Source organism: Osmerus eperlanus, chromosome 2 (assembly GCF_963692335.1).
Source record: "Osmerus eperlanus chromosome 2, fOsmEpe2.1, whole genome shotgun sequence".
NCBI lineage: Eukaryota > Metazoa > Chordata > Actinopteri > Osmeriformes > Osmeridae > Osmerus > Osmerus eperlanus.
The window spans coordinates 23,392,870-23,420,148 of NC_085019.1; the positions used below are offsets into that span (position 1 = coordinate 23,392,870).

The window sequence follows — 27,279 nt, forward strand, 5'->3', positions numbered from 1 at the left end:
AATGATGAACTAAATAAAGACAATGGGGTTGTTTTTACAATATCGTTGTTGGCTCCACTTGTGAGACATTATTTCACATATTACAACTAATCCAGTTCTACATGCTAATTGCTGTCTGGCTCTACGTGTTCATGATATGTAATATGTTCAGTAGATTAAAGATGGCGTATTGTCTTTTGCAAACACTGTCTTTTTAACACTTCAATTGACAGTGTTAGTATGAATAATGGATAGCGGTACCGTGAGCAGGTGAGAAACCGTGTTACAAAGTGACTGGGTGGTATATACATTATTAAACCTGAATACTTAAAGTTGATTTAGATGTACCTAACATTCATTTGCTCCTCACAAATAGGAAAATAATTGATATGTCATAAAAGATGCATACACTTTGCATAATTAAGACCGCATCTTTATGTGGAAGTCCAAATGTACTGTTGTGAATCTGAAAAGTTCCCCATAATGCATACACGATTTTTTTCTTTTGTTTATTTTTTTACCTGCAAAAAAAAAACACGTCATGATTCAATGATAGTGGTTACGTTTTTCGCTGGATTGAAATGTTTCTTTTTCTTCACTTGAATATTAAAATAATAGCGTCATTCCGTTTACTGTACCCCGAGGTGTGTGCACGCAACAACCGGAGACGCGACGGCGCGGTAGAGAAGGGAGGAGGGATTTTTTTTCACCGTAGCAGCGGCGCGTGATATCCTTCCGCGGGAGTCAAGTGCGGCCCTTTCCCTCCCGACAACACAGGATGAGAACAAGCAGCATTGCTGCTAAAACACGTTATTTAACGCTGAGCTTTTGAATAATCGGCGTGTATTTGGTGCAAAACCAACCAACTAGGGATTAACCGGGGGTGTGTGTTTTTTCTCAGCGTCTTTTTATTGATTTACACACGTTCCTTTAGCATCGGTTGAACACTGAAGAAATATAATCCGGTTTGAGTTGTGCGCGGCAATCTAACTAGTTAGCGACTACTTCTGTGAAGAGTGGCTGGGACAGAATGGAGCTTATAACAATTCTCGAAAAAACCGTCTCTCCAGGTGATTATGCAAATAGATACATATTTCTAAATGCCGTGTGAATTATATTATAGAACAACAACTTGACATATGTGTATGACAGTACCGGTGAAAGTTAGCCAGACAGATCTTAAAAGCAGAGGGGGAAATACCTTGCTAAGCTATGCGGCTAATGCTAGCCACGGCCTGCTCAACCCCGCAGATGCGGCTGTTGCATGACGAGGGTGGTGCTTAGCTTAGCCAGCTAGCCCGGTAGCCGCGCTCTGTAAGCAGCATGCTGGTTTGGTGGCTAAATGCGTTAGCTTTAGTTCTGCTATGTCTAGTTAGCTAGGGAAAGCAACATGATTGACAAGTGAGGGAGCGCCCTGATGTCAAATACTTTGCGTTGAAAAGTGTCGAGCTACATCGTGTACGATACAGCCAGTTCAGTTGATCAACCCGCGTTTAAACTAGCGAGCTAACTTCGTTAGTTAACCTAGCTTGCTGTAATTGATGTGCAAATGAGTCGGCCCTACCCCGCACCCCAGCTACTTTGAACACATTGCTATCCAGAACATATGGGGTTTGAAATCTTAAAAAGCCGAGGCCCAATAATACAACGTTAACAATATAAAGATACTTTTATTGTGGGCTCACGCCAATCGTCAGTGCTTATGGTATCCGGATTGATCGTAACGATCTAGATTTAGAGATATTAGCCAGTGAGTTTTGAGTCTTGTCCATGCTGCGATACTTGTGCCATTTTACCTGCTAGCTAACGTTAGCCAACATGCTTTCGAAGCCAGCTAAGTGGTGGCAAATAGTTTGAAAGGAAGCTAATATAGCTAGCATGCAAACAACCCTTTCTATAGTTAAAGCTTTTGCAAGATATCAAAATGCCGATTCACCGTCTTTTTAGCAGCGATAACGTTAAAGCGATACGATTGTAAGTTTATGACATATCTAAATGTTATGAATTTGATTATGAAAGGCTGGATGTTACATCTATGGTGTCATGGCACTCTAACTAGAAATGTGGATGCATGCTAGGCAGATCCGGGTTAGCAAGCTAGCACAACTTTGCTGTTTCATTTCGGCGTGCGCCAGTGGCATAGCCACCCAACTTGGCTTAGCTGCAAATCTACACGTTAACATTTCTCCCTCTTGTTCACCTCAGATCGAAATGAACTGGAGGCGGCACAGAAGTTTCTGGAACAAGCGGCGATTGAAAATCTGGTTCGTATCCTGTTGTTATTTAACATTGATTACACCGAAAGTGCTTATGCCGGTCACATTGGGCTCTGGCGCCAGAAACGGGATGAGTACGCAGTGAACACCCAGCTTGTCTACCGGAGCCCCCTCCCTTCCGCCAACACCTCCACATTGTGGCAGCTAGCGTCACATGCTCCGCGGCTTTCAGAATGAATGGAGACCAGACAAGCGATACTATTCTGCATCTAGCCAGCCAACTGCTATACATGTCGGACGAGTTTAGCCGACATTACTCTTTGAAACCTCCTGGAGCACAATTGCATGGCATCATCCATTCCAGAGGCAGTCAGACATGCAGACAACGGGACATGAGGGCAGGCTTAGCGAGAGAAGCGGATGTGCTGCACTTATAACTAGGACATGTGGGTTGTATGTTCTAATCCCTGTTTGATTTACTTTGATACCTAAGCGTGTAGCCAACCGGTGACAGGGAACCGTCCTGGCACGCTGGAAGCATCCAGCAAGCTTCCCTCAGACAGATGGTCATATCAGTTTGGGACTAGAAATGAAAAGGGTGCAGCTAGCTGGCAGGGAAAGAGGGAGGTAATATGTGGTCAAGGCATCTGTTACCAAGGCCTGGTTTTTCCTGCGGAGGTGTCGACTAGCTGTGTGTATGAAATCCACCGTGCGGTCCTAAAATCGATAAAGCTTGGGTTTGGGCGCCCCTTTAGCTTACTGGGTTAGACACCTTCCATGAGAGCTGAGGCCCACACGCAGAGGCCCGGGTTCGATTCCGGCACAGGCCCTTTACCGCATGTCAACCCCTCTCCCTATATTTCCTGTCCTCTCTCTCTCCAAAAAATGGACAGGAAGTATGCTGTCTGTCATAAATAATGAAGGCAGAAATGCCACCAAAAATATATTTTAAACAAATAAAAATATTTATCTAAAATGTGTGTTCTTCCAGCCGACGTTCCTGGTGGAGCTCTCCAAGGTTCTGGCCAACCCAGGGAACACCCAGGTGGCCCGCGTGGCTGCAGGCCTGCAGGTGAAGAACTCGCTCACCTCCAAGGACCCAGACGTCAAGTCCCAGTACCAGCAGCGATGGCTGGCCATCGACGCCAACGCACGCCGCGAGATCAAGAACTTTGTAAGAGCTCACCTCAAACACCCTAGGTACTCTGAGGGGCTGGTCTGGCTCAGTGGTTAGAGCAGTTTGACTGCAGATCAAGTGGTCGCAGGTTCGAATTCCCGTTTGTGTCATATTTTATTTAACTTCTGCTAAATGAACACATTATGTATCCTCCATGTTGTTATACTGACAGACTAGTACCTGTAGTCTGTCATTACTACTTGTCCAGTAATGTAAATGCTTTCACTTATTCCCTCTTGGCCCCTCTTGTACCTATTCACCTGTAGAGTGAATTGGTACATAATCATCAGTGTGTCAAATGAATAACCTTTGAACTCTGAATTTCAACAAACTCAAAGGCACTCAAGAATTATTAGTATTATGACGGCACGGTCATCCTAAACATTTCACGCATTTCAGAATCAAACCTCTGACCTCACACCTCTAGGGTCAGCTATCTTAGTCCAGACCTCCTCCCCTCTCAGAGCAGTATCAGTTGGATGACCTCTGACCCCCCCCCCCCTCCTCTCCAGGTGCTGCAGACCCTGGGCACGGAGACATACCGGCCCAGCTCGGCCTCCCAGTGCGTGGCTGGGATCGCCTGTGCCGAGATCCCGGTGAGCCAGTGGCCGGAGCTCATCCCCCAGCTGGTGGCCAATGTGACGGACCCCAGCAGCACTGAGCACATGAAGGAGTCCACCCTGGAGGCAATAGGGTACATCTGCCAGGACATAGTGAGTACTGGAGCCTTCACACACACACACATACGAAGGCCAGGACATATTGAGCACTACTTTATACTTGTGGTCTTCATTTTGTTTGTGCATTTTTATACATGATATACCTAAGGATTATAACTTATTATATAATAGAACAAAAGCAAAAAAGTCTAAAGCGCCTCTCTGACCTGGTGGTGTCCCCCCCCCCCCAGGACCCAGAGCAGCTTCAGGACAACGCCAACCAGATCCTGACGGCCATAATCCAGGGCATGAGGAAGGAGGAGCCTAGCAACAACGTCAAGTTGGCCGCCACCAACGCCCTCCTCAACTCCCTGGAGTTCACCAAAGCCAACTTCGACAAGGAGGTGGGCCGGACTCTCACCTCCCCCTGCCTCTCTCCTGCCTCTCCCCTCCCTGCCTCTCCCCTCCCTGCCTCTCCCCTCCTTCCTGCCTCTCCCCTCCCTGCCTCTCTGTTCACGTTTTGTTGTACGTCAGCTTAGTAACAGTAGTTTCATCCAGGGTTTAATGGTTAGCGAGGTGTTTCTTTGAACGTGTCTGGTCTATGATGAGAAATCATGCACCACGCTGAAGCAGTGATGGATAACCCTATCACAGTATCTGAGACCTTCACCTGACGCACTAAGAGCCTTCTAGCAGACAGCTGTAGGTCTGTCATACTGACTGCTGGCTTTAGATCAAAATGGACAAACAAAAATTATAATGACAAGAACACATTTTATATTCTTATAATTCCTTACCTTATCAATTATTTTATTACGTTTTCATGCCTTTTAAGTACAGTAGCTACAATGATAATTGTTAGGCACCAACCTATCAAAGCAAATATGTAAACGCAATGTGTAAACGTACATGTCAACAAACCCGGTTGTGATTGTGATTTTCAGACGGAGAGACACTTTATAATGCAGGTCGTCTGTGAAGCCACACAGTGCCCAGACACCAGAGTGAGTATCAGCTGGTGACCCCAGGGTGACCCCCCCCCCCCAGGTTCACCCCCCAGGTTCACCCCGGCTCCCGCGCGCCTCACCTGTACGTCCACTGCTTGTGTTATTTGTGAGGAACGAATGTGTGGGATGTGTCCTGTAGGTGCGTGTGGCAGCCTTACAGAACCTGGTCAAGATCATGTCCCTGTATTACCAGTACATGGAGACTTACATGGGCCCAGCACTTTTCGCGGTAAGCGGACCAACACCCGTGTCCTAACATGGCATACACACTACGACGTAGCTCGTAGGAGAATATTTGGGTTGTGGAGGGAAGAAGGCTTGGGCCTTGTGGGAAGTTCAGTCTTTGGCAACATGTCTGGTCTATGATGAGAAATCATGCACCACGCTGAATAAGTGATGGATAAACACTGTATCTGAGACCTGCACTCCCAAAGTTGCCAGTATCAAAGTTTCTCTTAAACAAAAAAATCAGAAATGAAACTTAACACATCCTTCTCTCTCTCTCTCTCCCCTCCCCCTCTCTCTCCCCCCCTCTCCATCTCCATTCTTCCTTACTTCCTCCTTCTCCCAGATCACAATAGAAGCCATGAAAAGTGACATAGACGAAGTTGCCTTACAAGGGATTGAGTTCTGGTCCAACGTTTGTGATGAGGAGATGGACCTGGCTATCGAGGCCTCTGAGGTGAGGGGGGGTGGGACATCCAGTCATGGCTGATGTTTGTTTGAGAATGTGTCTGGTCTATGATGAGAAATCATGCACCACGCTGAAGCAGTGATGGATAACCCTACCACATTATCTGAGACCTGCATGATGACTGATGTTACAGAAACGAAAGCACAGCTTTCCCTTGATCACACGTTCTGTACCTGCCACTGTGGGAGTCACGGACTGGCTGAACCCTTCGGTTTTAACTTTACAATGCCTCCCCTCTTTCTCTCCCTCCTTTCTCCTCCCCCTCCCTCTCTCCTCCCCCTCCCTCTCCTCCCTCCCTGTCCTCCCCCTCTCTCCCTCCTCTCTCCTCCCCCTCGCTCCTCTCTCCTCTCTCTCTCTCTCCCTCCCTCTCTCCTCCCTCTCCTCCCCCTCTCTCTCTCCCTCCCTCTCTCCTCCCCCTCTCTCCCTCTCCTCCCCCTCCCTCCCTCTCCTCCCCCTCCCTCCTTTCTCCTCTCTCCTCTCTCTCTCCTCCATCTCCTCCCCCTCCCTCCTTTCTCTCTCCTCTCTTTCTCTCCTCCCCACCATCCTCTCCCTCCCCCACTCCCCCTCTCTATCTCCCCCCCCCCCTCAGGCCTCTGAACAGGGCCGACCCCCAGAGCACACTAGTAAATTCTATGCCAAAGGAGCCTTGCAGTACCTGGTACCCATCCTGACCCAGACCCTCACCAAGCAGGTACGTGCCAGCCAGGTGTTAGCCCTACCTTCCTCCCTCCCAGGGCCCAGCGGTTTCACACCTCCATCCTCCTGCTGCTGGAAGTCCTTAGCCTCCAGCAGGAATGTCCAGGCTTGCCCGGGCCTCGGCACACAGCTGCCTCCAGGCTTGCCCGGGCCTCGGTATACGGCTGCCTCCAGGCTTGCCCGGGCCTTGGCACAGGGCTGCCTCCAGGCTTGCCCGGGCCTTGGCACAGGGCTGCCTCCAGGCTTGCCCGGGCCTCGGAACAGGGCTGCCTCCAGGCTTGCCCGGGCCTCGGAACAGGGCTGCCTCCAGCTTCTGTGTCCTCAGCTGACTCACAGCGGAGTCAGGCTAATAGTGCGCCGGAGCAGGGGGCGGTAATCCTAATCCTCCTGGCATGCTTGGTTTTCAGAGCTGCCGCAGGGCAGGGCTGGAGGCAGGGAGGCAGGGAGGGGGGGGAGCAGGGAGGGGGGGGGGGGGGTAGGGGGGGGGGGGGGGTTAGTTTGCGTTAGAGACCCATAGTGACCTGATCTATATTAGTTAGGTAGGTACTGGTCTATGATGAGAAACCATGCACCACGCTGAAGTAGTGATGGATAAACATTGTATCTAAGACCTACACACACATGCCCTGATCAGGACCCTGCTGGTCACAAGGAGCAGTGTTCAGGTACATCACCAGCAGGACAGTGTACCAGGTGACGTTTTAAAGGAAGGGGTCTGTGTTGGTTGCTAATATCACCTACACATCTACCCCCTCTCACTCTCTCCCACATCTACCCCCTCTCACTCTCTCCCACATCTACCCCCTCTCACTCTCTCCCACATCTACCCCCTCTCACTCTCTCCCACATCTACCCCCTCTCACTCTCTCCCACATCTACCCCCTCTCACTCTCTCCCACATCTACCCCCTCTCACTCTCTCCCACATCTACCCCCTCTCACTCTCTCCCACATCTACCCCCTCTCACTCTCTCCCACATCTACCCCCTCTCACTCTCTCCCACATCTACCCCCTCTCACTCTCTCCCACATCTACCCCCTCTCACTCTCTCCCACATCTACCCCCTCTCACTCTCTCCCACATCTACCCCCTCTCACTCTCTCCCACATCTACCCCCTCTCACTCTCTCCCACATCTACCCCCTCTCACTCTCTCCCACATCTACCCTCCCCCCCAGGATGAGAATGATGACGATGATGACTGGAACCCGTGCAAGGCAGCGGGGGTGTGTCTCATGCTGCTGGCCACCTGCTGTGAGGATGATGTGGTTCCCCACGTGCTGCCCTTCATCAAGGAGCACATCAAGCACCCTGACTGGAGGTACCGTGACGCCTCCGTCATGGCCTTCGGCTCCATCCTGGAGGGCCCGGAACTCAGCCAGCTCAAACCCCTGGTCATACAGGTAACCATGACGACAGCCCTGACCCTTAGGCATGCGGGTAACCATGACTACAGCTCTGACCCTTAGGCATGTGGGTAACCACGGCTAACACCTACACAGGTAACCATGACCAGCAAACCTTACAAACCCTTAGCGATACAGGTAACCATGACTACCAACCTACGAACCCTTAGCAATACAGGTAACCATGACTACCAACCTACGAACCCTTAGCGATACAGGTAACCATGACTACCTCCCTCCTAACTGTGGCAGACGCAGTATCAAAGGCATCATCATTATTAGGATTAGTATTCCTCTCCTCCCTGTCTCCCTCTAACAGTACCAGGAGCAGTATCAGTAAAGGGTAGGGGTGTAACAATATATCGCGGTACAAAAATGTAACAGTATGTAGTCATGGCGTTTTTTCTTTTTCGATATGCCATCCGTTTTATCCTTTTGGTTGAGCTACCAACACGCACCCTCTTGCACCTGCGTCACGCGTGCACAGCATGGAGCATTCACAGATTGAACTGGGTAGTAGCCTAGCAGGGCAAGATGAGTTTAGCTGATACTGAAATATAAGAAGAAATAATAGAAGATTTTCTACACCAGCCAGAGTGGCTGGTGACGTTGTGTGCGGCAGAGTTAGTTCTATATTTTCTGATAGACAAAAACCGCGGCAAACGCTTTAGTTTGGCTTCAAAATGTACTAATGAGAAGGCTAACAATTAACACTAGCAGGTAGTAGCATTGCTACGAGTATTATGCTAGCTAACTTAGCCCGGAAGCTAACTAAAGCTAGCTAGCTAGCTACCGTTTTGGCCAAATAATAATTGTGCTGTGGGGACCGTTGGAAATATTTAGGAATCACGCAGCTAAACGTTGAAGTTCTGTCTTCTAATTTCATGTAAAACATCAGTGACACACACAGTTACAGAAATGTAAATAAAATCCTGAAATACTGCACATTCTTGAAGTTGTTAATTTCCAGATTTATTTTGAGGGGATTTTTTTTTACACGTATCCTATCGTGAACCCAGTATCGTGATACTTATTGAATCGTGAGCTGAGTGTATCGTTACACCCCTAGTAACAGGCATTATTATAATATTATTATTATAATAACATACTCTCTCCCCCCCAGGCGATGCCCACCCTGATAGAGCTAATGAAGGACCCCAGCGTGGTGGTGAGGGACACCACAGCCTGGACAGTGGGCCGCATCTGTGAGCTGCTGCCAGAGGCGGCCATCAACGAGGTGTACCTGGCCCCCCTTCTGCAGTGCCTCATCCAGGGGCTGGGGGCGGAGCCTCGCGTCGCCTCCAACGTCTGCTGGGTGAGACACGCACGCACGCGTATATACACACACACACATGTACACACACATGCTTATATACACGTACGTACACACGCACGCCATGTTTACTGAGTCAAACCGTAGGTGTTTGTTAGAGGTGTGTCTGGTCTATGATGAGAAAGCATGCACCACGCTGAAGCAGTGATGGATAACCCTACCACAGTATCTGAGACCTGCGTGATGACTGATGTTAGGGACATTTCGCTTACAAAAACGAAATGTGTTGACTTTGTCAACACATTACTGCTTGATTTGATGACTTCCTTTCTCCCCTCTCTCTCCCTTCTGTTCTCTCCTCCCTCCCTTCCCTCTCTCCCCGCTCTCCCTTCCTTCTCTCTCTACCTCTCCCTTCCCTCCCTCTCTCTCTCTACCTCTCCCTTCCCTCCCTCTCTCCCTCTCTCTCTCTCTACCTCTCCCTTCCCTCCCTCTCTCTCCCCCCCAGGCCTTCTCCAGTCTAGCCGAGGCAGCGTACGAGGCGACAGACGCGGCCGAGGAGCAGGAGGAGCCGGCCACCTACTGCCTCTCCTCCTCCTTCGAGATCATCGTCCAGAAGCTGCTGGAGACCACAGACAGGTAGGGGGAGGCTGGAGGGGGAGAGAGGGAGGGGGAGGCTGGAGGGGGAAGAGGGCTGGCAAGACAGATCAAAGTTTAAGTTAGAGAGCCATGTTGACCTGATCTATATTAGTTATGGATCTGTATTAGTTTAGTTTAGATGCAGGGTCTAGTTATGACCTAGCAGGGATTTGGTATTGCGTTTAACAGCTTTGATTGATAAGGAGGTAGGTACTGGTCAATGATGAGAAACCATGCACCACGCTGAAGCAGTGATGGATAAACACCGTATCTGAGACCTGCACTGAGACAGTTAGAGAAGCGCTTCCTGCTTTAACAGGCTGAACAGCAGGCGTGTCGTAAGGTACAGCGGGGGTCTATCATGTGACAGGGAGTGATGGATGATGTGTGTGTGCAGGCCAGACGGTCACCAGAACAACCTGCGCAGCGCTGCTTACGAGGCCCTGATGGAGATCGTGAAGAACAGCGCCAAGGACTGCTACCCTGCCGTCCAGAAGACCACCCTGGTCATCATGGAGCGCCTACAACAGGTCCTGCAGATGGAGGTGAGATGGAGGAGGGGTGGAGGAGAGGGAGGTGTTAGTTTTTAAGTAGGACTTGGATTCATACACAAACCACTACAGTAATACAGTGCCAGTCTGGTCTATGATGAGAAAGCATGCACCACGCTGAAGCAGTGATGGATAACCCTACCACAGTATCTGAGACCTGCATGTGTTTTATTCAACATAAGAACATGCTTGTAGGTGTCTGTCTAGTGCTGAAGGAGTGTTTCCTGTGTTAACATGCTTGCCTCTCCCACAGTCCCACATCCAGAGCACGTCAGACAGAATCCAGTTCAACGACCTGCAGTCCCTGCTGTGTGCCACGCTACAGGTACGAGCTGTCTGTCTGCTACTAGAGCTGTCTGTCTGCTACTAGAGCTGTCTGTCTGCTACTAGAGCTGTCTGTCTGCTACTAGAGCTGTCTGTCTGCTACTAGATCTTCCTGTCTGGTACTAGATCTTCCTGTCTGGTACTAGATGTGCTGAACTCCTCTCTGGTCTATGATGAGAAATCATGCACCACGCTGAAACAGTGATGGATAACCCTACCACATTATCTGAGACCTGCCCTCACCCCCCTCCCTCACCCCCCTCCCTGACCCTGTGATTGGGACATGGAACCCCCTTCCTGCCCGTACCCCACGGCTCAGAACCCCACCCCTCTCCTGTGGTGCTGCGTCCCGCTAAAGTGCTTCCCTCTCCCCCGTCTCTCCAGAACGTCCTAAGGAAGGTGCAGCACCACGATGCTCTGCAGATCTCCGACGTGGTGATGGCATCGCTGCTCAGAATGTTCCAGAGCACCGCAGGCTCCGGGGGCGTGCAGGAAGATGCCCTCATGGCCGTCTCCACTCTGGTGGAAGGTCAGTCTCTCTCTTAGTCTCTCTCTTAGTCTCTCTCTCTTAGTCTCTCTCTTAGTCTCTCTCTTAGTCTCCCTCTTAGTCTCTCTCTTAGTCTCTCTCTTAGTCTCCCTCTTAGTCTCTCTCTAGTAGTCTCTCTTAGTCTCTCTAGTGTCTCTCCGTCACACATGTCTGCACCTTCCTCTTGTCCCCGTTCTCTTCCCTCTCCTCCCCCCTTCCCTCCTGCTCTCTTCACCTCTCCCTCCTTGTCCTGGTTTGTGACGGTCTCCTGTGTGGTGTCCTCAGTTCTGGGAAGTGACTTCCAGAAGTACATGGATGCCTTCAAGCCTTTCCTGGCCATCGGCCTGAAGAACTACGCAGAGTACCAGGTGAGTGCTGACCACCGCGGCACCTTTCCCCTGACGCCTGTTCCTCCCTCTGCCCGAAGTCAGGCAGTATGGATTTTAGAGCGTCACAGAATCAACAGGGTCTCTTTCACCCAGTGGACACAAGGCAGCAGGGCTGTCAGTTGTCCCACTGGACTTTGCGGGACCCTACACGTTCATACAGACCTGACACTTCTCACAACTCTCCACAGCAGAGCTTGTTTACGAGCTGAGCAAACACGCACGTGCCCTAACGGGTCCTGGTCCCTGTCTGCAGGTGTGTCTGGCGGCCGTGGGGCTGGTGTGTGACCTGTGTCGAGCCCTCATGACCAACATCCTGCCCTTCTGTGACGAGATCATGCAGCTACTGCTGGAGAACCTGGGGGTGAGGACGCTGCCCCCGCACTGGAGCCCGTTCTGCTTTTGATGTGATGAATAGTGACAGTATGGAGAGGGGAGGGGGAGAGGGGGGGGCAGCTAGAGAAGTAAAAGGCCCGGGCTGGAATCGAACCCGAGGCCGCTGCGGTAAGGCCCTAGCCTACTAGGTGACCCCTTGCCTGCCGCTGTTCGACTGGGCCTGTAAGAAGGATCTCTGGTCCTGACGCCTGATCCTCCCTCTGCTGATAGTCAGGCACTGTGGATTTTAGAGCGTCACAGATCAATGCAGGTTCTGGTTCACCCAGTGGACATGAGGTAGTTCTGTTACCTGTCTAATGAACGCTGGTTTCTACTGGAGCCTACACACTGATCTGGCCATCGGAATACTGCTCCGTGTGTTGCTGATGGGCATGGGAAGGTTCTTGAAATAAAAGCTTTTCATTGGAAGTTATGAGGGGGGGTCAGATGGCTGAGCGGTTAGGGAGTCGGGCTATTAATCAGAAGGTTGTTGGTTCGATTCCCGGCCGTGCCAAATGACGTGTCCCTGGGCAAGGCACTTCACCCTACTTGCCTCGGGGGAATGTCCCTGTACTTACTGTAAGTCGCTCTGGATCAGAGCGTCTGCTAAATGTAAATATATGAGATAAAGAAAACTCTTTTCTGTTCAGTGCGAAAGGTTAGATTGAGCCTGGAAGGTCCAGATGTAATGATTGCAGGTACTGAGAGAGCGTGTGTGTGTGTGCGTGCAGAATGAGAATGTGCACAGGTCCGTTAAGCCTCAGATCCTGTCAGCGTTCGGGGACATCGCTCTGGCCATCGGAGGAGAGTTCAAGAAGTACCTGGAGATCGTCCTGGACACCCTGCAGCAGGCCTCGCAGGCCCAGGTGGACAAGGTACAGCTCCCCACCCTGCCCCCCTCCTGGCTGGGTCGGTCCTGACGCCTGTTCCTCCCTCTGCCCGAAGTCAGGCAGTATGGATTTTAGAGCGTCACAGAATCAACAGGGTCTCTTTCACCCAGTGGACACAAGGCAGCAGGGCTGTCTGTTGTCCCACTGGACTTTGCGGGACCCTACATTTTTTTTAAGATTAATTGCAGTGGAATTCCCTTTTGTTGTTTGCTTTGTTGATCAGTGATCACAAAAACGTTTGTTTTCCTCCTGTCTCATCTGGTGGTGTGTTTGTGTCCCAGACGGACTACGACATGGTGGACTACCTGAACGAGCTGCGTGAGGGCTGTCTGGAGGCCTACACCGGCATCATCCAGGGCCTGAAGGGGGACCAGGAGAACGTCCACCGTGAGTATACCTCCACCTCCTCTACACCTCCACCTCCTCTGCACCTCCTCCTCTAGACCAGAAACCACCCGATTCTCGCGTTGTCGTGATCTCTCAAATACAGCCCTGTCTTTAGATTACTAGACCCAGCAGTTCACGTGTTTAAGTCTCAGTAACTCAGTAACAACTGTACACAGGTCATCATTGTCTACTTCCTGTGTGACTTCCTGGTGCAGCGCCACTCAAAGCACAGCTGTTTTACATGTGATTTGCATATCAGACCTGATGGGTTAAGAATGCAGCTTCTGTGGAGTGTTGCTCAACTCAGATGTGTTGCTCAGATTAGAGGCAGATATGTAGACACAAGTAAGCCCCTCCAATCCCTGCATTCTGTCTGAATGCAGTCCAATCATTTGTGCCGGTCCAACCTTAACGATTGGTTGTGATAATTACAGTCCTATTCGTTACATTATTACTGTCAAACTTTAAATGTGTTCATCCTTTGGTCTCACCCCCTGACGCCTCTTCCTCCCTCTGCCAGAAGTCAGGCAGTATGGATTTTAGAGCGTCACAGAGTCAACAGGGTCTCTTTCACCCAGTGGACACAAGGCAGCAGGGCTGTCTGTTGTCACACTGGACTTTGCGGGACCCTACACGTTCATACAGACTTGACACTTCCAAACTCTCCGCAGCAGAGCTTGTCTACGGGCTGAGAAACTGCACACTGTGCTGTCCTGTGGTGAAGGAAAACCGATCTGAAACGATGTACTCCCAGAAATAGGAAAGTGTCCCCAACATCCTCCTCTAACGCGCACGCCTCTTCTCCCCCCCAGCTGACGTGATGCTGGTCCAGCCCAGGGTGGAGTTCATCCTCTCCTTCATCCACCACATCGCCGAGGATGAGGACCACACTGATGCTGTGGTGGCCAACGCAGCGGGACTCATCGGGTAAGCAGGAGGGTTAGGGTAGGGTAAGCAGGAGGGTTAGGGTAGGGTAAGCAGGAGGGTTAGGGTAGGGTAAGCAGGAGGGTTAGGGTAGGGTAAGCAGGAGGGTTAGGGTAGGGTAAGCAGGAGGGTTAGGGTAGGGTAAGCAGGAGGGTTAGGGTAGGGTAAGCAGGAGGGTTAGGGTAGGGTAAGCAGGAGGGTTAGGGTAGGGTAAGCAGGAGGGTTAGGGTAGGGTAAGCAGGAGGGTTACTCTCTTTCTCTCTCAATACATCTGTACCCTGACTCTCTCTCTCTTTCTCACTCTCTGCCCCCTCCCCTCTCCCCTCTACAGTGACCTGTGCACAGCGTTTGGAAAGGACGTGATGAAGATGGTGGAGGTTCGGCCCCTCATCAATGACTTGCTGACTGAGGGCCGCAGGTCCAAGTTCAACAAGACCAAGACCCTGGCCACCTGGGCCACCAAGGAGCTCCGCAAGCTGAAGAGCCAAGCCTGGTGAGACGCCACCTACACGCTTATGAACCACCTACACCTAAATGCTTATGAACCACCTACACGCTTATGAACCACCACCACCTAAACTCTTTATAACCACCATATATATAATATATATATATATATATATATATATATAAAAAATCACCACAGATGCTCTCCAAAGTAACAGGATTGAATAGTCTGGATTATCCAGTGTGTGTGGTCAGCAGATGTGTAGGGTGTTATGAGGTGTAAAATAGCCCCGCGACAACTGCACCGTCATGTCACATGTCCGCCGTGCGGCGCCGCCATTGGCTAAGCTCTTCTTCTTCTCACCCTCTCGTTGCAGATTTCACGCTGGTTGGGGATGAATATTCTACATGGATGAACAATGAGAGCATAAGCCCCGCTGGGCTTCCTTCTGTCTCCTGTGTGTGGGTCACAGCAGAAGGGAAGTGTGTGCGCTGAGTGTCTGAGAGTGTGAGAGAGAGAGTGAGAGCGCGAGCGAGAGAGGATCGACATCACACCACCTTCTGAGTACAGTTCCAGCAGTCGCCGGCAGACTAGCAGCCCCCCCCCCCCCCCCCCCGACGACCTTCAACCCACCCACACCACCCCCAACCCTCCCTCCTCCTGGCCACCTGTGGACTGTTCTGACTTGGACGAGGACTCCTTACAATCTCCCTGGACCGCTGTAGGCTAGCTCTAGAACTCTTCTGATTAATAACTAACTTTAGTCTACAACCGGAAAAACAAACTGCCAAAATGTGGTTTCTTTTTGGGGAGGGGAAAAACAAACGGATCTGAAAAGGACTTGACTATTTTGCTCTTTGACCGATCTGTGGAAGACGGACTACTTTTTATTTTTTCTCTTTTTTTTTCCTTTTGGTTCCTTACAAGCACTATATGGTTGTGGACTTCAACAAAACGGAGATGGTCAATTTTACGCAAACGTTAAACCCAGTTTGGCCGTAGACACGCACCCTAGCACCACTGCTGGGATTGGAGGAAATGGAATCAGAAGGGGATTGGGAGTTCCCCCCCCCCCCCCCCCCCTCAAACCTCTCTTACCTCTGCCCCCCTTCCCCCCCAGCCCGCCCCTCCATTGGTCTCCCCCCCAGTGCTACAGGGGCAAGGGTGGCCAGCTAGGCTGGGAGTATCTGGTGTGAATGAGGGAGGGGGGGGCGATTTACTGTCTCCACCCCCCTGGACCCCCCTCCCGGTCATAACAAATACATAAATGATGATGATGATAATAAAGCTGGAGGTAAATTGATGAAATTGTCCTGCTCTCTTTGGGAGATGACAACAGAGTTGTGGGCGGAGCCCCGAACCTACACAGCACTTGTGTGAATTGGCGAGATGGTGTTCGTTCTTCTTTTCCTACTAGAGAATCACTGACTGTTCACCGGTTATTATTTACTTTGCTTTCCTTTTTTTCAAAGCATCGGTTGCCGTTCTTCTTCAATGTGGGCTTGTGTAGATTCAACTCAACCCTCGACCAATCAGGGAAGACTCGATGCAAGGGGAACACAAAGCACTCAATTTAACAAGTACCACTTCATCTCCTTCATTAACCATGCGTGAGCAGGAGAATAAGAGTGCCAAATTTATATCCAGGCTTCTCAGCAAATAGGTTTGAATTTTAAACGGATGCTATGGTATTGAAGCAAATTCACTATTGCTTACAGGAGAGGTGGGTTCAATACGCGAGGTTTCTAAGTGATCTACATGAACTAGGTAATTGGGCTCGTGCTAGCTTGTTCAGTTCCCATTTCTAGATGTTTTCGCTGTATTTCGTTGGGAAAGGGACACACCATTTTTGTTCAAATTAAGAATTGAAGACGTTTGTATAAGGTTATATTTTTCCATTGCTATGAAAAACAATAAAATGATATCAAACATTCCCCAAGCAGTTCTGGTACCTTGGTCTGTGGTTTATATCTACTTTGCAACGGTTTATCACAAATGCACTGTACTTGTCGGGTTCCCATAGAAACACGAGACTTAATATGCATTTGTCAGTTGACTAGATCAGGTTTAGTTGCAGTAGAATGTTCCCCCTCTGAACTGTTTGCACTCATGTCCTAAATCCTTGTTAGTCTTTTGCTTTATTCTTATTTTTTTGGAAGCTATCGATTCCATGTACTGAACGACCTTGGGAGTCTCCTGAATGTTGAATCTGTGAACCTCCAGGGTCGGTCTGGGGTCACCTGACAACACTGTTTCATTTGAATTGGGACATTGTTTTTCAGTGACTTAGGTGGCCATGTTCCACCAATTCAGATTGTCAATGTTTTACAAAAAAAAGCATTGAGATCCATGTAGGCTTGTGAGGCAATCTGCGTGCATCTTGCGTTCAAACAAATAAAATCTATATTGTACTGAATACCCTTGTGTCTGATTTGATCTGAGTGATTGTGACTGTCTTATTTTACTGGGGTGAAGATAACTTCAGGATGTGTTTAATGACTAGAGAATCATCTTAAGTTATCTTTATCCAGAAACATCTGTATTTCCCTGCCTGCCATCCCATCATATCCATGAGGCTGTGACGAGGGTTAGAGGGGCATTTGTACTGTGTTCAGTAGTAGGATGTTGTGTTGCCCCCTACTGGTGCAAAGACTGAACTGCAAGCCTAGGGTTTATTTCCCACTATGAAATTTCACTGTGGAAACCATCATCTTCTGTCACATAAACAAGTCTGGCAGACCTGTTGATGATGTGAGCACGATGAGATGGTTTACGAGACACAAGTGAGATGTATGTTTCTGGAAGGTCCTAGCAAAGTTGATGCAGGACTAGGCCTCACCTTCTTGTAACAGACCCTTGAACCGGAACCCAGGAACTGCAGGTTTTGTTTAAGTGATGAAAAAGGTGGCCGTTTCAAAATATCATAATAGATATCTGAGATTAGAGATATATTTTAGCTTTTTGTTTGTTTCAGTAAAGGCTTATAATCTCATGATCTGAGATGAGCATAGAAAGAGGAGGGGGGGCCTGTGAGTTTGACACCACAACGGATCACAATACGGCGCAAATAGGGCTGTTGTGTCGGCAGCGCGCCGCATCGTCGCATCGTTCTTGCTTTGTTTTAAAAAGAGAAAGACGAGCGAGCGATAACGGAAGTGAGAGGAGAGACCGGTGGGGTATTAGGGGTGAGGTGAGTCGAGAGGAGGGAGAGACAAGAGAGAGAGAGAGGTTTCGGGGTCCGTGCTATAACAGGAAGCCAAGCGCACGGGCCGCCCATGATCGGTCAGAAGAAGCAGATTATTGATGTCGTCTATGCGCAGCCGCCCCGCGAGCCGCCCATTACATCCATGTTGTCTACCGAATGGGATTCGGTGTCAGCAGCACTGGCAGAGCGTTTCACATGTCTCATTTGTTTATTTGCGTAACGTTTGCTGGATTTATTCCGCTGGCAGTTCCGAACTTTAAATGGCTCTAGTGTGTGTAGAACGAAGGGTTTTCTGTTAGCTACCGTTATGTTTATTTTTATCAATGTTATGTAAGGACGTAGAGACGGTGCGCGGCGCCTCTTGTACCGAATTGAGGGAGTAATAATGAATAACGCGCAAGATATGTCTCCAGATTTTGTCTTGATGCGCTTGGTGTCTGCGGCCGAATATGACCGCTTGGACGAGGATAATTTGATGTCTGCCGGTGGAGTGGTTTCCGGATTCGGTAAAGCCGTCTTGGGTCATCATGGCAACAATATCAACAATGGGTTTGAATTTGATCCGAACAACCCCACAGCAGGCCCAACACACCAGGGCAATCCCTCCCCGCACTATAGTTCGCAGCTCGAGAGCCAGTTGGAGGCGCTTGATAGCGGTGTGATGCTGACTCGACCACCGGCGCCAGATGCTCCTCCGCCACCCGACTTCGCCGTGGCTCAGCGCTTTGATTTCCCGCACGGCGTGGGCCGGGGATCGCGGGCTCAGCTAATGGTGTTCCAGAACCTCCTACGGTCGAGCGACGGTATTCTGGAATGCGGCCTGGACCCGCCCGGCTTCCAGGTGAGCGACGCCGAGAAACAGGAGGCTAGCCCGGCGCGTGTCACCACCACCGCCGCCACGACCACAGGCGAACACATCACAAACTGCAGCGCCGACCTGCAACACCACAGGCTCCAGTGGCACCCGATGCTGAAGCTATCCCAGGCAGTGGCAGACGAGCTACCTTCAGTGACAGAGGGAGGGGGGCTGTGCCACCGCCACCAGCTCGTCCCAGACACCATAGACTGGCCCCCGATCCTGGACAAGACCCTGCACTTCAGCCTCCTGGACCCCCGCAGGGCGTGCCCCCCGGGGGGAGAGGGGGACCCGGTGCTGACCCTGGCCCGGAGGCTGGGCGAGCTGGGCCAGGCCTCAGACCTCCTGCTGAGGGAGGTGGGGGAGGGCCCCTGCTGCTCCTGCCACAGCCTGCTGGCCTCCTCCATGGTGCACGGGGAGGACCCCAGCGAGGCCAGCGACGCACTGCTGGTGCTGGAGGGGCTGGGGGCCGAGGATTTGGGGGCGGAGGGCTTCAAGGGGGGAGCGTCGTCGGGGGAGGAGGGGGTGGAGGGCGGGCAGGGGGCGGCGGCGGGGGGGGCCTTCTCCAGCAGCTCTCTATCGGGGCTGATGAGGCAGGTGCAGAGGCTGACGGGGGAGGCGTGTTGCGACCCCCAGGTGTGTCACCCCCCCCTGGACACGCCGGGCTCCTCCCCCGGGGCGCCCCGGCTCCGATCAGACCCCCCCGCCGCCGCCACCCGGTCCACCTCCGCATCCCCCAGCCTGGCCGACCTCCAGCCCGCCCCGGCCCCCCCGTCCGCCCCCTCCGCCCCGCTCTACACCCCCCAGTCCCAGTCCCAGCCCCAGAGCCGGGCCACCACGCCCAAGCTCGGGGTGCTGGCCGGGGCAGGGGGGCGCGCACCCTCCCCCCTGGTGGTGGAAGGGGCGGCGCGGTGCTCCGGAGGGGGCGAGGGGGAGAAGACCCCCAGGGGGAAGTCGAGGAAGGGGGGGTCTCTGAAGTTCCGTCTCAGCAAGCTGTTCAGGACCAAGAGCAGCAGCGGCTCCAGCCACCTGCTGGACAAGAGGCCGTCCCTGGCCTCCTCCACCTCGTCTGGGGGCAGCCTGGTGGACGTCTGGGGGTCCTCCTGCAGCTCCACAGACCAGGACGCTGGGAGGTAAGAGAGAGGGTGTGTGTGTGCGTGTGGAGATCTAAGTGACAGCTAAGTTGCAGGCTTTACCCTGTTGTGGTGGAAGGGGGGGGTCTTCAGTTGCAGTTTTAGCAGTGTGTTGCTGTTAGAGGTTAGCTAAACGTGGTTGGATGGTCTGGGGGTGAGGGCTAGCCTAGCCTGGGGCTGGGGCTAGCCTAGCCTGGGGTTGGGGCTAGCCTAGCCTGGGGTTAGCCTAGCCTGGGGTTAACCTAGCCTGGGGCTGGGGGACACAGCTACACCAGGACATGACACACATAACCCTGTAACACTGTCATGTTGCTCTCTTCCTCTCTCCTTCCCTCTGTCCCTCTATATCCCTCTTCCTCTCTCTTTCTCTGTCTGTCTCTCTCTTTCTCTCTCTCTCCAGTAGACAGTTGCTCTCCAGGCCTCAGAGTGCCTTCTCTCCAGTTCCCTTCAGTCCAGCCTTCACTGGTAAGAGCCTGCGTTTACAGTCCTTCCATGGACAACGCTTGTTGGATGCTGAATGAGCCACTGACCTGCATGTTTGCTAACACGAGTAGATTTGTCTCTCCTTTCCACTCTGCCGTTCCTTTTCTCTGTTTCTGACGGTGTGTTTCTGACAGTGTGTTTCCTGATGTTTCTGTCTGCACTTCTCTCTCCTGTCTGTCTGGTCTCTCCAGGTGAGACTGTGTCCCTGGTAGACGTGGATATTTCTCGGAGGGGGGTGAGCTCTCTTCATCCCCCGACTCCCCCGCCTCCGCCGCGGCGAAGCCTCAGCCTTCTGGGTACTTTACTCTCTCTCTCTCCTACCTCTCTCTCTCCTCCCTGTCTTTCTCTCTCCTGTCTGTCTGTCTGTCCACCCGGGGTATCGTTCCGTCTGCAGGAGACTGTCACCTCTCCTCCTCTCGGCTCTTCATCTCTTCCTTAAAGATACATTACAGGTGGCATGTCTGCCTTTACTTATTTCTGACAGAGATAGTGTGTTGGCAGAGGACAGGAAATGTGGGGAGAGAGAGTGGGGGGGTGACATGCGGTAAAGGGCCTGGCCTGGACGCGAATCCAGGCCACCGCAGGGAGGCTTCAGCCGATACAGCACCAGGGTACTACACCCTCTCTGAACACCGCGTGTTCAACAGCTACGCTACAAATAGCTAGCTCTTTCATGGTGCGAGTGGGTGGTGCTTATACTGAGAAGTGACTGGGTGACCAATTCACCTCAGTTGCACGCTGTGTCAGTGAATGGATTGTGTCTTTGTTTACAGTTCTTTTTTTTTTTTTTACCACCTCGGCCTGCTTGTTCAGGAGAATCTCTGGTACTGCATCACACCTAGCAGGAGGGGATAGAGAGGATGCTACAATGAACTGATTGTTTGGATCTTGGCAGGAAAAAAAAACTGTTGAAGTTCCAATTTTAAACTTTCAGCATGATCGTAGCGGTTGGCTCCCTCTCCAGTATCTGTATTTGGGAGACTGGCCGGCAGTGATGCGTGATAGAGGGTTATTGTCAGGCAGTAAGGTCCTGGAATCCCTAGTACAGCCCAGGGTGAAAACAGAACAAACCTCGCTTTAATGGTCCCCTGTTCTAAACAGCGACTCAACGCTTGTCTGTGGTGTGTGTGTGTGTGAGCCTTGTGCCTGCTGGTAGACTATCAGGAATGCAGAAGTGATCTAGTTGTGGTATTTCTTGGTAGCTCCTTCCTGTTCCTCATTACTTCTGAGCTGGTAACAGACTTACTTCCTTATTTCTCAGTTCTGGACAGCGCTGAGCGTTGCCTTCCAGCTGGTTCTCTGAACTTGGTTTTGTGTTTGAGTTCCGGGCTGGTGACACAGAAAGTGGTTACCCAACAGAGGAAACCGATATGACTGGAACTTTTTGATAGCTTTAGTGATTCTATGAAGCACTGTCAATGAATAATAAGGAAGATATGCCAGAACGAAAGAGGAATCTATAGTTCACTACTGCTAGTTGCTGCTGCAGATTCAGAACGGTGATTTGTAGGTTAGGGAACCGTTTAAGGAGTTACCCACACCGAATCAAATTCAAATCAAATTTATTTGTACAACCCTTTTTTACAAGCAATCTCACAGAGGGCTTCACATACGCCCATAGAACTGCACCGAAACCAACCTAAACCCTCAAGGAAGATATGAAAGTCAGAGGACAAACTGATTTTGGCAAAACTAAGTCCTTGTGAGGAGCAGTCGAGTGAGTGCTCCCCGCCTTCAGAGGCAGGCCTGCCCTCGTTTTGTCAGCCTGGGATCTGAGCTGCTCTGCCCTTGTGTTGTCAGCCTGGGTTCTGAGCTGCGCTGCCCTCGTGTTGTCAGCCTGAGTTCCGAGCTGCGCTGCCCTCGTGTTGTCAGCCTGGGTTCTGAGCTGCGCTGCCCTCGTGTTGTCAGCCTGGGTTCTGAGCTGCTCTGCCCTTGTGTTGTCAGCCTGGGTTCTGAGCTGCGCTGCCCTCGTGTTGTCAGCCTGGGTTCTGAGCTGCGCTGCCCTCGTGTTGTCAGCCTGGGTTCTGAGCTGCGCTGCCCTCGTGTTGTCAGCCTGGGTTCTGAGCTGCGCTGCCCTCGTGTTGTCAGCCTGGGTTCTGAGCTGTGCTGCCCTCGTGTTGTCAGCCTGGGTTCTGAGCTGCGCTGCCCTCGTGTTGTCAGCCGGGGTTCTGAGCTGTGCTGCCCTCGTGTTGTCAGCCTGGGTTCTGAGCTGTGCTGTCGTTCCAGACGACTTTGGAGGTCCGGTGCAACCTGGCCCTTTCCTGGAGCGCAGCGTGGGGGCGTCCATGCAGTCCCTCCCCCCTCGGCCTCTGCTGCCCTCCCTGAGCACCATCCAGCACAGCCTCAGCCTCAACGGTAAGCCCTGTCTCACACCCAGCATCTCTCCTGTCTCACACCCAGCATCTCTCCTGTCTCACACCCAGCCTCTCTCTCCTGTCTCACACCCAGCATCTCTCCTGTCTCACACCCAGCCTCTCTCTCCTGTCTCACACCCAGCCTCTCTCTCCTGTCTCACACCCAGCATCTCTCCTGTCTCACACCCAGCCTCTCTCTCCTGTCTCACACCCAGCCTCTCTCTCCTGTCTCACACCCAGCATCTCTCCTGTCTCACACCCAGCATCTCTCTCCTGTCTCACACCCAGCATCTCTCCTGTCTCACACCCAGCATCTCTCCTGTCTCACACCCAGCCTCTCTCTCCTGTCTCACACCCAGCATCTCTCCTGTCTCACACCCAGCCTCTCTCTCCTGTCTCACAGCCAGCCTCTCTCTCCTGTGTCACACCCAGCCTTTCTCTCCTGTGTCACACCCAGCGTCTCTCTCCTGTCTCACACCCAGCATCTCTCCTGTCTCACACCCAGCCTCTCTCTCCTGTCTCACACCCAGCCTCTCTCTCCTGTCTCACACCCAGCCTCTCTCTCCTGTCTCACACCCAGCCTCTCTCTCCTGTCTCACACCCAGCCTCTCTCTCCTGTCTCACACCCAGCCTCTCTCCTGTCTCACACCCAGCCTGTCTCTCCTGTGTCACACCCAGCCTGTCTCTCCTGTCTCACACCCAGCCTGTCTCTCCTGTCTCACTCCCAGCCTCTCTCCTGTCTCACACCCAGCCTCTCTCTCCTGTCTCACACCCAGCCTCTCTCCTGTCTCACACCCAGCCTGTCTCTCCTGTCTCACACCCAGCCTCTCTCTCCTGTCTCACACCCAGCCTCTCTCCTGTCTCACACCCAGCCTGTCTCTCCTGTCTCACACCCAGCCTCTCTCTCCTGTCTCACACCCAGCCTCTCTCTCCTGTCTCACACCCAGCCTCTCTCTCCTGTCTCACACCCAGCCTCTTTCTCCTGTCTCACACCCAGCCTCTCCTGTCTCACAGCCAGCCTCTCCTGTCTCACACCCAGCCTCTCTCTCCTGTCTCACACCCAGCCTCTCTCTCCTGTCTCACACCCAGCCTCTCTCTCCTGTCTCACACCCAGCCTCTCTCCTGTCTCACACCCAGCCTGTCTCTCCTGTCTCACACCCAGCCTCTCTCTCCTGTCTCACACCCAGCCTCTCTCTCCTGTCTCACACCCAGCCTCTCTCTCCTGTCTCACACCCAGCCTCTCTCTCCTGTCTCACACCCAGCCTCTCTCTCCTGTCTCACACCCAGCCTCTCTCCTGTCTCACACCCAGCCTGTCTCTCCTGTCTCACACCCAGCCTCTCTCTCCTGTCTCACACCCAGCCTCTCTCTCCTGTCTCACACCCAGCCTCTCTCTCCTGTCTCACACCCAGCCTCTCTCTCCTGTCTCACACCCAGCCTCTCTCTCCTGTCTCACACCCAGCCTCTCTCCTGTCTCACACCCAGCCTGTCTCTCCTGTCTCACACCCAGCCTCTCTCTCCTGTCTCACACCCAGCCTCTCTCTCCTGTCTCACACCCAGCCTCTCTCTCCTGTCTCACACCCAGCCTCTCTCTCCTGTCTCACGGCCAGCCTCTCCTGTCTCACACCCAGCCTCTCTCTCCTGTCTCACACCCAGCCTCTCTCTCCTGTCTCACACCCAGCCTCTCTCTCCTGTCTCACACCCAGCCTCTCTCTCCTGTCTCACACCCAGCCTCTCTCCTGTCTCACACCCAGCCTGTCTCTCCTGTCTCACACCCAGCCTCTCTCTCCTGTCTCACACCCAGCATCTCTCCTGTCTCACACCCAGCCTCTCTCTCCTGTCTCACACCCAGCCTCTCTCTCCTGTCTCACACCCAGCCTCTCTCCTGTCTCACACCCAGCCTGTCTCTCCTGTCTCACACCCAGCCTCTCTCTCCTGTCTCACACCCAGCATCTCTCCTGTCTCACACCCAGCCTCTCTCTCCTGTCTCACACCCAGCCTCTCTCTCCTGTCTCACACCCAGCCTCTCTCTCCTGTCTCACACCCAGCCTCTCTCCTGTCTCACACCCAGCCTGTCTCTCCTGTGTCACACCCAGCCTGTCTCTCCTGTCTCACACCCAGCCTGTCTCTCCTGTCTCACTCCCAGCCTCTCTCCTGTCACACCCAGCCTCTCTCTCCTGTCTCACACCCAGCCTCTCTCCTGTCTCACACCCAGCCTGTCTCTCCTGTCTCACACCCAGCCTCTCTCTCCTGTCTCACACCCAGCCTCTCTCCTGTCTCACACCCAGCCTGTCTCTCCTGTCTCACACCCAGCCTCTCTCTCCTGTCTCACACCCAGCCTCTCTCTCCTGTCTCACACCCAGCCTCTCTCTCCTGTCTCACACCCAGCCTCTCTCTCCTGTCTCACACCCAGCCTCTCCTGTCTCACAGCCAGCCTCTCCTGTCTCACACCCAGCCTCTCTCTCCTGTCTCACACCCAGCCTCTCTCTCCTGTCTCACACCCAGTCTCTCTCTCCTGTCTCACACCCAGCCTCTCTCCTGTCTCACACCCAGCCTGTCTCTCCTGTCTCACACCCAGCCTCTCTCTCCTGTCTCACACCCAGCCTCTCTCTCCTGTCTCACACCCAGCCTCTCTCTCCTGTCTCACACCCAGCCTCTCTCTCCTGTCTCACACCCAGCCTTTCTCTCCTGTCTCACATCCAGCCTCTCTCTCCCGTCACTGCCCCAACACCGCCCACCCACACCAGCTAAGAACTAGCTTTTCGGTGGCATTGCTTTTTAAAGCGGTACGGGTCAAGCATGGGGACACTTGAAAGTAACACCTTGCAGTTTTAACGACTGTGTAGTTAGAGACTCACTTCACGCTGGTAAACTGAAACTGTGCAGTGTTGACACCCCACCTGCTCACTGTCCCTGACGACCACAGCATGTTTTAACCCTTGTGCTGCCTTCGGGTCACATGACCCAAAGGTTCATAACGAACCATCGTTGTGTTTACCCAATTTTACCCAATACAAAAACAAATAAAAATAATTTTCTTTTAACCTTCGCAATGTGGGGGGTCTGAGACAGCCCACTGGTTAAAAGAAAATGCTTCACTTTGTTTTTGTATGCGGTAAAGTTGTTGCAATACAACGGTGGGTCACAATGACTGATGGGTCAGAATGACCCGAAGATAACACAAGGGTTAAAGAGTGTTCCAGAACCTCTGTCATAGTGAGGGTTTCACTATCTGTCAGTGTGATGTCAGAGCGTCTGAAATGTAACCGCGGTGACCTGGTTAAACAAGTCACAAGGCACTGCAGAAGTGACCCATCGTGGAGCGACTGCAGATGTGGGAACGGTGATGTGTTTGGAGGGGGCTGTGAGGGACTGAGGGTGGAGATGTTTGTGGTGAGGTGGAGTATTGGGACGATGGTGACATCGATCTGTGAACTGCAGCTTGTTGAAAACTCGTATTGTCTGGTTCAGGCCGATGCCCGAGAAAGCTCATTTGATTTTCTAATAGAAACAATTCATCATGCGTAACACAATGCAAATTGATGCTCCCCATCTTCTCTCTAAAGTTGATATGAACGACCCCCTGTTCTCCTTTGTTGTCACAAAGTTACAGTTATGATTGGAATTAATGATTTTTCTATGCTGGTAACTGGATCGGCCTGGATTGTTTTGCAACACAATGAGTTGAATAGGCAGACTGGAGTAAGTACTGTGGTTTGGTTTGTTTCGATCACTTTTCTCTTTTACTTGTCAGTGTTTTTGCGCTCACACATGAACGGTTCCTGGTGTTGTTGTTGCTCAGTAACAACGAGGAGGAAGTTGAGACGCTGCGCTGGGATTGGTTAACGCCAGGTCATGTGTGTATGAGATCACCAGGCCACAGTCGTGACAGGACGGAGACCGTCCAGGTGGGGAAATGTGTCAATGAACAAGGAACCAGAGATAAATGACAGGTTCAAGACTGCGTGAGTGGGATTCCTGTGTGTGTGTGTTAACTCCTGTGTGTGTCTGTATGTGTGTTAACTCCCATTGGGGTGTGTGTGTGTGTTACAGATACGTTCCTGAGGGGGCTCCCCAGGCCGGTGCCCCTGCCGGGGGCTGGGCCCCCCTCCTCCAGGCTCCCCCAGCGGCCCACGTTGTGCCCCCTCAGCCGGCCAGACGCCAGCAGCTTCACCACCAGCCTGAGAGAGCTGGAGAAGGTACCACTCTCACACACACACACACGCACACACTGTGATCCAGACACCCATTCACAACGAGTCCTGTTTGTATCCTGTGTTTGTTTTGTTCTACCTGGTGACGTGTGTGTGTGTGTGTGTGTGTGTGTGTGTGTGTGTTGCAGTGTGGCTGGTACTGGGGCCCTATGAACTGGGAGGATGCTGAGATGAAGCTGAAGGCCAGGCCGGACGGGTCCTTCCTGGTCAGAGACAGTTCAGACCCACGCTACATCCTCAGCCTCAGCTTCAGGTCTCAGGGGGTCACACACCACACCCGCATGGAGCACTACCGAGGTGAGACACACACCACACACACACACACACACCACACACCACACCCGCATGGAGCACTACCGAGGTGAGACACACACACCACACACACACACCCACACACCACACACACACCACACACACACACACACACCACACCCGCATGGAGCACTACCGAGGTGAGACACACACCACACACACACACACACA

At 52.2% G+C, this 27,279-nt stretch overlaps 2 protein-coding genes and 4 non-coding genes across 10 annotated transcripts in view; all 6 read left to right on the forward strand.

The window, feature by feature from the left end:
• Nucleotides 1–755: 755 nt before the first annotated feature.
• Nucleotides 756–16,486, forward strand: kpnb1 (karyopherin (importin) beta 1). 2 transcript variants are annotated; one of them, XM_062480452.1, is made up of 22 exons: nt 756–1,049; nt 2,185–2,243; nt 3,187–3,369; nt 3,885–4,085; nt 4,283–4,435; nt 4,976–5,035; nt 5,178–5,267; nt 5,610–5,720; nt 6,322–6,423; nt 7,606–7,830; nt 8,957–9,148; nt 9,612–9,742; nt 10,140–10,287; nt 10,547–10,618; nt 11,002–11,146; nt 11,429–11,511; nt 11,786–11,893; nt 12,636–12,779; nt 13,076–13,181; nt 13,994–14,108; nt 14,437–14,598; nt 14,930–16,486. In XM_062480452.1, coding segments are annotated over exons 1-22 (2,631 nt in total). In that variant the 5' UTR covers nt 756–1,009; the 3' UTR covers nt 14,931–16,486. The 2 variants fall into 2 exon arrangements, with proteins under 2 accessions (XP_062336436.1, XP_062336437.1); XM_062480453.1 differs by having other exon boundaries at nt 6,334–6,423.
• On the forward strand, nt 11,543–11,684 carry LOC134015915 (small nucleolar RNA SNORA79). Its single transcript, XR_009929319.1, has one exon. It is a non-coding gene; the product is annotated as a small nucleolar RNA SNORA79 (small nucleolar RNA).
• On the forward strand, nt 12,108–12,253 carry LOC134015929 (small nucleolar RNA SNORA79). The gene has a single exon (XR_009929324.1). It is a non-coding gene; the product is annotated as a small nucleolar RNA SNORA79 (small nucleolar RNA).
• LOC134015907 (small nucleolar RNA SNORA79) lies at nt 12,822–12,963 on the forward strand. Its single transcript, XR_009929310.1, has one exon. It is a non-coding gene; the product is annotated as a small nucleolar RNA SNORA79 (small nucleolar RNA).
• On the forward strand, nt 13,677–13,818 carry LOC134015923 (small nucleolar RNA SNORA79). The gene has a single exon (XR_009929323.1). It is a non-coding gene; the product is annotated as a small nucleolar RNA SNORA79 (small nucleolar RNA).
• Nucleotides 16,487–17,702: 1,216 nt separating the features above from the next.
• Nucleotides 17,703–27,279, forward strand: part of LOC134035690 (suppressor of cytokine signaling 7-like) — a 15,438-nt gene continuing 5,861 nt past the window's right edge. The window contains exons 1-6 of one of the 4 annotated variants that reach the window (XM_062480455.1): nt 17,704–19,747; nt 20,148–20,212; nt 20,422–20,526; nt 22,457–22,585; nt 26,636–26,781; nt 26,925–27,093. In XM_062480455.1, the coding sequence (XP_062336439.1) occupies nt 18,144–19,747; nt 20,148–20,212; nt 20,422–20,526; nt 22,457–22,585; nt 26,636–26,781; nt 26,925–27,093 (2,218 nt within the window). In that variant the 5' untranslated portion in view covers nt 17,704–18,143. Of the gene's footprint in view, nt 19,748–20,147; nt 20,213–20,421; nt 20,527–22,456; nt 22,586–26,635; nt 26,782–26,924; nt 27,094–27,279 lie in introns of all 4 variants that reach the window. The other 3 variants (XM_062480456.1, XM_062480458.1, XM_062480457.1) reach the window with 3 other exon arrangements.

What these genes read in the sequence shown, in the direction of transcription:
- kpnb1 (XM_062480452.1), top strand. Translation starts at nt 1,010, where the DNA reads ATGGAGCTTATAACAATTCTCGAAAAAACCGTCTCTCCAG. An exon ending in CGCAGGCCCAGGTGGACAAG is followed by an intron (nt 12,780 to 13,075) that starts GTACAGCTCCCC and finishes TTTGTGTCCCAG; the next exon opens with ACGGACTACGACATGGTGGA. An exon ending in AACGCAGCGGGACTCATCGG is followed by an intron (nt 14,109 to 14,436) that starts GTAAGCAGGAGG and finishes TCCCCTCTACAG; the next exon opens with TGACCTGTGCACAGCGTTTG.